The sequence below is a fragment of the Pseudochaenichthys georgianus genome, chromosome 13 (genome assembly GCF_902827115.2).
Source record: "Pseudochaenichthys georgianus chromosome 13, fPseGeo1.2, whole genome shotgun sequence".
Taxonomy (NCBI): Eukaryota; Metazoa; Chordata; class Actinopteri; order Perciformes; family Channichthyidae; genus Pseudochaenichthys; species Pseudochaenichthys georgianus.
Window position 1 is genome coordinate 37,415,376 of NC_047515.1, and position 10,000 is coordinate 37,425,375.

At 40.3% G+C, this 10,000-nt stretch overlaps 1 protein-coding gene across 1 annotated transcript in view; it reads left to right on the forward strand.

Annotated features, from left to right (window-relative positions):
• Window positions 1–10,000, forward strand: part of lekr1 (Leucine-, glutamate- and lysine-rich protein 1) — a 97,944-nt gene that overhangs the window by 57,396 nt on the left and 30,548 nt on the right. Inside the window, exon 6 of the mRNA XM_034096958.2 lies at window positions 6,785–6,866. Coding sequence (XP_033952849.1) covers window positions 6,785–6,866 — 82 coding nt within the window. The remainder of the gene's footprint in view (window positions 1–6,784; window positions 6,867–10,000) is intronic.

Genomic DNA, 10,000 nt, shown 5'->3' on the forward strand with positions numbered 1-10,000 from the left:
GTACTGTATGTGTGTATTAGTTTGTACTGTATGTATGTGTTAGTTTGTACTGTATGTGTGTATTAGTTTTGTACTGTATGTGTGTGTTAGTTTGTACTGTATGTGTGTATTAGTTTGTACTGTATGTGTGTGTTAGTTTGTACTGTATGTGTGTATTAGTTTGTACTGTATGTGTGTGTTAGTTTGTACTGTATGTGTGTATTAGTTTGTACTGTATGTGTGTGTTAGTTTGTACTGTATGTGTGTGTTAGTTTGTACTGTATGTGTGTGTTAGTTTGTACTGTATGTGTGTATTAGTTTGTACTGTATGTGTGTATTAGTTTGTACTGTATGTGTGTGTGTTAGTTTGTACTGTATGTGTGTGTTAGTTTGTACTGTATGTGTGTGTTAGTTTGTACTGTATGTGTGTATTAGTTTGTACTGTATGTATGTGTTAGTTTGTACTGTATGTGTGTATTAGTTTGTACTGTATGTGTGTGTTAGTTTGTACTGTATGTGTGTATTAGTTTGTACTGTATGTGTGTGTTAGTTTGTACTGTATGTGTGTATTAGTTTGTACTGTATGTGTGTATTAGTTTGTACTGTATGTGTGTGTTAGTTTGTACTGTATGTGTGTATTAGTTTGTACTGTATGTGTGTGTTAGTTTGTACTGTATGTGTGTATTAGTTTGTACTGTATGTGTGTGTTAGTTTGTACTGTATGTGTGTGTTAGTTTGTACTGTATGTGTGTGTTAGTTTGTACTGTATGTGTGTGTTAGTTTGTACTGTATGTATGTGTTAGTTTGTACTGTATGTATGTGTTAGTTTGTACTGTATGTGTGTGTTAGTTTGTACTGTATGTGTGTGTTAGTTTGTACTGTATGTATGTGTTAGTTTGTACTGTATGTATGTGTTAGTTTGTACTGTATGTGTGTGTTAGTTGTGTGTGTGTTTGACAGTAGCAATAAAAAAAAAAAACATGAAGTAAGTTCTCAGTAAGGGTGTTCCTTTGCCCCCCCCCCCCCCCCCGGTCTTTTCCCCCTCACTTTCCCCTCACACACAGTAGCTGTTTCTTCGGTCAGAATACAAACCAATGTTTTTGCATAAAACTAAGAAATACTTCTTATCATATAAACCTTAAATCCAAGTGCGCAAGGAAAATAAAGATATATACTGTATATATAGAAATAATAGAAGATATAAGAAGAGAGTTCGAGAGTAAAAGGAAAATAAAAATGAATAATACAAAATAATATTCATCGAAGTTCAGTGTTTTTTATGAAGACATTTCATTTTATAATTGCTACTTAACTATTGACTCTGAAATGGTTCTTGCATCAGAAGCAGCTCCATTTGCAACATCAAAAGCTAGGACACATTTTAAGACACGTGACATTTAACAAACTATAACCATCGCTGAAAATAATATGTTCAAGACACTCGAACGTTGACCTGGGATTTAACTGCATTTAAGTTAAGGATGAAATGGTGCACGAAAGAGGCTTCAGTTGAACTTCATTAAATCGTGCGGCCATGTTTCTCCGATTTGATGGAAACAGTTAATATCCAGAGTACAATGTTAGTGTGTTGTTACGGTCGGCTGATTCATCGTTTCTCAAAAGAAGATCCGGTCTCCTCGCCCGGCGATGGAGAAAATAAATTCTCTGTTTTGTCCAAGTCAGAGCTATATTGTTATAAAACATGTTTCTTTGTTAGTTGGCCACTCCTTTCTCTCTGGGAGGACAAATGGTAAATTCCAAAGTATTTCTCCACTCTCTCCAATCGTGCACTTTTACAAATGTTCTGTGGTATAGAAGTGCTTTTATTGCACATAACAAACTAGGCAGACACCCAAAAATGTGTGTGGTTCCCGACCACAGAAGAATGTGATATTATAGTTATATAATCTCTCGTAAGAATTCCTAGGTGTTAATAGGTTACTGCGAAAGTGATTTACAGAGCGTAGTTACAGTGAGCTCACTTTACTCATATCATGTAAATCTCAGCATACCTGAGGCGCCGGGTGTCTCCGTCTGATTTATAGTTTATGTTATTGCAGAACATAGAAAATCAGTTTGTGGTACTTCCTTCTTGGAATCTATTCACAGTCATGTGTTGGTTAAAGTCTGAACATATACAATATAGCCCTTTCTATTCATATGTTATGCAATACTAAGATGTATTTTCTTCATGTGACACCGACATCTCTTTTTGATTTTCGTGTTTTCACTGAACCCTGCAATATCAGTTTGCTAGTTTTAGCTGAGACTTGTTGTCTTTAGCATTTCTTTGTCTTCCAAGTATCCATGCTTTGCCTTATGGTTATCTAAAAGCTAATGATAAACATCTGAGCCTCACAGAATAATGGATTCTTTTAGATTAGTAAGTAATAAAGTTTATTAATAAAGCGCTTTTCACAGACAAAGTCACAAAGTGCTTGACAAAACAATAAGACATTCATATAAGAGGCGTACAATGACCAATGAGCCCACATTTTAAGAAGTCATAAAAGCACCAGAGCATAATTTAAGACACAATAAAGACACAATAAAACAAAACTTACAAAGATTAGTCTACAACCAATCAGATGTGTTTAACAAGGACTGTTTCCTGTTGTATTGCTGTGTCAATGCATGGAAACATGGCTAATTCTGATGATGATGTTGCGGTAAATATATAAAGTTATCAGATATTCACTCACTAAAAACCTTCCTCAGTGTTTCATTACTCAGGACTGGACCATAAGTCAAAGATATGCTGACATTGACTTGATAATACTTCAACTGCATCACTCCAAGTTACCTGCCCAGGAACAATACCGTACTTTTCGGACTATAAGCCGCGATTTTTTGTGTACAGCTAACGGCCACTAGGGAACCTCCTAAATCTATGGATTTTACAGGTACAATTAACCACCTTTAACGCTATGGGCTCTATGACCGGTCCGCGCCCGCCACCTTTAAGCGGCGGGCTCCAGCAGGAAAAGCTGGAGGCCGGAAAAGAGTGAGACATGTAGCGCGCCAAAGTAAAAGTGGAATCGAGAGACAGAACGAGACGGACAATTTAGCTGCTGCGGCTTATATGCAGGTGCGCTTTATAGTCCGAAAAGTACGGTACTATAAACTCTTACCAATCAATCAAGCTAGCTGTAACTTTTTACGTAAAGGAACTTGCCAGGACGAACTCTTGAATAGCCCTTACTTAAATCATAATGTCCTTAAGTTGTAAAATGTCCTAAAATAGAGTAATTGTCTCTCTCCCTTCTTTTGACGGAATCAAACGCAAGTCTGCATCCTCCATGGGCTCTATGAGCGGATGCGGGATATCGTAGGAAGATACGGGTAGTTTCGTTCTCGAGTTTTGGTTTCATGCGCCACTGAGCAACTTTCATAACAATAAACAAGGCCCCGCCCCCAGCGCTGTATCCAGATCTCGTTCTACATCTCTCGTACGTGAGCACTGTGGCACGTAATGGAAGCTCTGGAGAGAACGTCAGACAGGCTGTTTACAAGTCTATCAAGTTTTATATAACTAATTCTGTTTGGACTTGTCTGTTACTGTGTTTTCTGGTCTTTCTGCAAGTGGCTCTCTGTGTTGTTTTTATTGTGTGAGTCTGTGTGAGTTTCTAAGTGTCGGAGAATTGAGTGTCTGTTGGTGTGTATGTGTTGCCTTACCCTGGCGGACTGTGTCATGTCACGGTGACCAGAAAGCAATTATCGGTGTATTGCCGCTTTGAGCTGAACCTCCCACACTCCCCTCTTCCTGCTGAGAGAGCAAGAGAGAAAGAGAGGGGGGGGGGGAGAGAGAAATATAGCCACAGAAAGAGAGGAAGAGGGACAATTGATGAAGAAAGATTGAGAGGAGAGAAGGAGGAAAGACAATATGTGGGAGAAAGAGAGAGCGTGGAAAACAAAATCTCACAAATGTCAGGCTGACATTTCTGGATCAGTTTGAGAGCCGTCCAGAGTGCTGGAGGACCTTCACAGGCTCTCTCTCAACATACAGTAGACACACACTCACTCACTCACTCACACACACACACACACACACACACACACACACACACACACACACACACACACACACACACACACACACACACATAATACTTATTTGGCCCACTACCCACACTGCTATATACGGATCCTGCGGTCCTGTGTCCTGGATCGCGAGCCCTGGATCGAGAGTCGTGGCTGTGGACTCGTGGATTCATCTTCCTATTATACACACATGCATTTCCAAACATTTGGACTACCTATGTTGCAAATGTATTATCTTTTCAATTTACACACGGCATCTATTGCACGTCTGTCCGTCCTGGGAGAGGGATCCCTCCTCTGTCGCTCTCCCTGAGGTTTCTCCCATGTTCCCCTTTAAACTGTGGCTTTTTCCTTTTTGGAAGTTTTTCCTTGTACGATGTGAGGGTCTAAGGACAGAGGGTCTAAGGACAGAGGGTCTAAGGACAGAGGGTCTAAGGACAGAGGGTGTCGTATTGTCATACTGATATTCTGTACACACTGTGAAGTCCACTGAGACAAATGTAATGTTTGTGATATTGGGCTATATAAATAAACATTGATTGATTGATTGATTGATTGATTGATTGATGATTGGTTGATTGATTGATTGATTGATTGATTGATTGATTGATTGATTGATTGATTGATTGATTGCCATGCAAACAACTTAACACCCACATGGAACCGTCTGCAGGCTTTTTTTTTTTTTTTTTTTTGTATAACAGCAAGGGAAGGCAAAGTACTTTTACAAATGCTAATGTTAATATCAAATAAAATCAAACTTCATTTATATAGCTTTTTTTTCATACACAAAGGTAACATAGGGTGCTTAAAAAATAAAACAATAAAATGAAAACAATATCACCTCCACTTACAAGGTATTAACACAGCTTTGTGATTCATAGGAACACTTAAAACCAACACAGGACTGGATAAAACAAGACTAAATAAAATAAGAATAAATACAATTAAATTAAAAGCTAAGAGTAAGTTGTCGTCAGGGAGACTGATCCACACTCGTGGGCTCAGTGAAGTCCCAGCAAGCATCAGAGCTAAGATAGTAGTTTAAAAGTGTCGAAGAATTGGGCATTTGACTGAATTTGGTACGATATCAGTATGACTGACATTTGGTGCTCTCATACAACTGGTAGATTTAACTTACCATCTATCACATGTCTAATTGGCCGGATACACTTTAGTTGTACTCAATATAATTGTGTACACTAACTGATAAATGCCTGTGCTTTATCCGGGTATGTCCTAAAAGCGTAACATGCATCCTGCTTAATGATATTGTTCTTAGCTGTGAACATTGCCAAAACACTAGATCTAACTGTTGAAGATAGTGGAAATAAATCTTGATTCAAACAATTTTGAATGTTTCTTATTTTGAGTTTTTCACTTATAAGAAGACAGGAGCCTGTAATCAGATATTTCTACCAGAGACAGTTACCTGCAAAACAAAAGTGGTGTTTCCTGGAAATCGTGGCGTGTCTTTAGTTATTAACTATTCAGACCTGGTACTTAAGTGCTTTTCTCTTGCGTGATATCTACTCCTGCCCTCAGCTGCAGCAGGTCCAGTGCTACACTGCGATACATTTTTGGCCTGACACAGGACTTAAATATTGCAGTTAGGCATTTCTTCCAGGTCTGTTTTTTAAGAAATGCATTCACCAGCCTGGAAACCAGATGAACGTGCAGCAAAATGAAAAACCTACCATTGAATATAAAAGCAGGTTCAGATTCAAGCAAGGAGAAATTTGACATATAAAGCCGACTACATGCTTACTCAAATTAGTTGAATACTCCATTCTGATTTGTCAATTCCGACATTTCCAGACAGAAATGTTCGATACCTTTGCTAAGTAGGACACTCTTATCAAGGGACTATGTGCTGTCATATCAATCCGCAGAAGTCCGGTCAATATAACGTCAGCTGTGGACCACAAACGTTTGCTTTCATCCGTCAGAAAACACAGTGGAATACTTTTTAAATATTTATTTTTATATTTTTGGAGAAAACGAAACTTTGGACTCATCATGGCTAAACTGTCCCAGGTTAAGGAAGGAGAAGGAGAGGTCAAAAGACAGAGAGCTGGACGTCAGAGAAATAACAGAAGTAGACAGGAAGTAAACATTCAAGTGAACGCAGTGGAACTGACTATTATCCTAGAGGAAGCAATACTACCATTTTTAAATTAATTTTTTTATTTTAAATCAATATTGTTAGTCAAGTCTCTTCACGATCACAGATCCTGCTCATGGTATCTTTTTGTATTGCCAGTTGTACGCACCTTTTTGAGGTGGAAATGGACAGACAGACAGTGAAGGGAGGAAACAGTAGCAGCTACTTTATGTCAGACACACAACAATAATCAGAGGTGTTCAGTTTCACGATTTCTCTTGAGCACAAACTCCCTCATACTCCCTTATTCTCAACACACTCCCCTCCTTCTGCTCCCCCTGGCCTTTTCATTTTCAACAGCTCGCTTGTGTCTCAAAACCCCACCTTTTTTTTCGAGCCTTCTCCAGCTCTTGTTTGAGCTTCTCTCAGGTTTCTGTCTGGAAATTCTGTCTCTCGTTTGTTCCTCTTGTTTTGTTCCTCCTTCCAATCCTGCTGTCACAGATAATTTCATGTGGTTTAGGGTTTCCTACATTGCCCAAGTGTGAAGTACCAATGTGATTGAAAAGCTCTGCCTACTGTACCTGTCTGCCTCGTTCTGTAAATGATACCGTGTGACCTCTGGTGACAAGCTTTGTAATCTATGTGAATGTGTGTGTGCAGTGCTGACAGGGGAGCTGAAGCATTCCAGTGGGGAGATGCAGAAAATGAGAGAAGAGGAAGAGCGCCTAACTCAGCAGCTGATGTAAGTGTCTACAAGTATTTGGCAACACACACATTTACTAAAAACATGCAGATGCGCAGATGGGGACGCAGGTGGATTTTGGTATGTGGAGTATGTCGGGTGAAGAACAGTTCACCGCAGGGCTTGGCTCTCCGTATAATTTTCCTCAACCAATTTCCCGCCCGAACCAGGAAATGCTCACGTTCCACATATTGAGCCCGCTAAGCTGCAACAACAGAGGATTGGACTTGTATACACTCACAAAGAGGTCTAGTCAGGGGTTTAGGGAACTAATATGCCCCTGTGGCTTCTGAAAATATACTGATGAAGAAGCTCTATTAGTTTTAAACTTTTTTGCAATTTTGTTTTAATTTTCACCTGGACCTGCGGGCACACACGCACACACACACACACACACACACACACACACACATATCCTGAACACATAGTGATGGATGAATCCTGCTGACTTTTCCTCTAGCGCCACCATGAGGTTGACATGTTGTGAAATGTCTTGACAACTATTGGTTCACATGTAAATGGTCTGCAAAGGCCAAAATCCCAACTTTTTTCTCCCACACATACCTTACATGTAATAGCGCTTCTATTGGTTAGCACTCTAACCCCTCGATTCTACCGGGTCCGTCTGCGTCGCGGCGTTCGCCATGGTCGCGGCCAATCTAGTCAATGGGTGCTATTCCACCAGACGCGCCGCTTTACGGCCCAGAAGCATGTCGGCGCTGGGCTCAGCTCAAAATAGGATTCAAGTCTATTTTTCGACGTTGCAGAGGCTCCGGGCAGGGAGTGGACCGATCAGAGCATCCGGCCCATCCCCAAAATAAACTAAATTTTGCAAATTATATATATAGAATAATTATCATGATGAATATTTTTTTTTCCACTAAAATACAGCAACACATCTTTGATTCGTGTCGTTTATAACTGGACTATTACAAGTATTATTAACTTTGTCTGTACAAAGTAGCCTGTCCAGGAAATATGCCCAAATCAACAAAAACTGCGAGCCGGCAGGCAAGACGCTCCGCTTCTGAAACACGCCCGGTAGAGTATGACGCTGGAGGAGGCCGGACCAAAACCGCGGCACAGCCGTGACGCGATGCAGACGGACCCGGTGGAATCGAGGGGTTACACATTCAACGTGAGGACATCTCCTAATGGTTGACCAATCACAACACAGCCGGCCAGCTCACCAATCAGAGCAGACTGGGCTCTGGTTTCAGACGGAGGGTGAAAAGAGGTGCTGCAGCACAGGCAGTATGAGAAAAATAAAGAGCTTTTTGAACATTGAAGCATGGAGACATGTCCCAGTAGAGACACGACATACATATATGAACTTGAAATTTAGCAGAATAATGCCTCTTTAAATATCAAACCAATTATATAGATCCTCAAACATTCTTTTATGTCACAGGAGAGAAACAAAATACATATATGAACCTGAAAATGAGCATAATTGTGACCCAGATTAGCAAACATTAGCATGCTAAAGAACTAAGTACTGAGAATGTGAACATGACAAACATGTAACTGCTAAACATGACGACGTTAGCACTGTCGTTGTGAGCATTTAGCTTTCATTATTGATGCATTCATGTGTTCATCACAGGTGGTGAATGTGGCGCTAACTTAAAGGGGACCTATCATGCAAAATGCACTTTTTGATGTCTTTTATACACAAATATGTGTCCCGGTGTGTCGGGGAACTCACGCAGCGTCAGAAAATAAAACCCTCTCTCTTTTCCTCCGTACCCAAATCTCTAAGAACGGGGCTACAACGGAGCTGATCCAGATTTGCGTCCGATATGACGTGATATCGGAAATGTAGGCTGGCTTTACGCCACGGCCCTATCAGAAACGTTGCTATCAGAAACAATGCCCGACTGCTTTGGACGTAATATGGTCGGTGTTTACATTAGCATCGCTAACACTCAGAGCTAACCTGTACTGGAGAGCATGTGTGTGAAGAAGCAGGAAGTAAAAAGGAACTCACCATGTGGTATAACCGGCAAGAGAGAAAGCTTTTGAGCTCCAGACTGTTTCAGAGATAATCCTTGATATGGCGTTTCATCACCGTAGTATCTGCCAGTAGAATCTCCCGCATTAGCTCAGCCCCCTCCCTCCCTTTTAAAAAAAAAAAAAAACCGTTATACCCAAAACAGCACTTTTCAAACAGGAAGTGAAATAGAGGAATATGAGGCATGGGCGATCTGTTTGGTATTTTGAGTAAAACATATGAATCTGTAAAGTAAGTAAAGCAGTCACATAGAGACAACCCGTGTTTACCCAGTTATCCCCAAAACGATGTTAAGTACTTATTTTGAGACTTTAAACAATGAAAGGGTCAAGTTGACCTTAAGGATAATAGGAGTCTTGGATAAATGATGGCTCAGCACAGGAACATCACATGGTTTTAGTTTGGAAGAAAAGGCCAATGTACAACCGTGTCTGTAACGACCTCTTATCTCCTGTTATCACAAGCAGGAGAACACTGAGCTAATCCCCGTTGAGGTGAAGTTTGGCAATCTATTTAGAAAAGTTGAAGTTGATATACTCCCAAAAACTCCAGATGGATGAATGATTCCATATTGGGTCATCTCCTGACACTTGTTTGCACTGAAGACTTTCAAAAAATGTTTGCACATGTCTCCCGTTCTGAGATATAGTGTTATTCTTTAGCGGAGGAAAGAGGATGCTTTTTTAATCGTGTTGCAGTGACCTCATTCTGGATCTGAAGAAATTAACCACTTGAAAAGCATACACACACAAACAGACAAGAACACACACCTCGAACACACACACGTCCTCCTACTCATAGAGGGAGTACATGTTAGATGTTGCTGCTATCTGATAATCACAGCATTAAAGGACTACTTGACCTGACAGACTCACTAATGTTTCCTCCTCCTTCCTCTTTAACCTCCTCATCAGTCACTCTTTTTCCTCCTAATTCTTTTGTCTTTGTTTTTGACCTTTAAAGATGACTGATTATGCTCTCCCCTCTCTCTCTCTCTCTCTCTCTCTCTCTCTCTCTCTCTCTCTCTCTCTCTCTCTCTCTCTCTCTCTCTCTAATCATAGTGTGTTGAATAATAATTCCGATTTAAATGAGAGAGCCACCAATTTGGCATTAGCTAGCT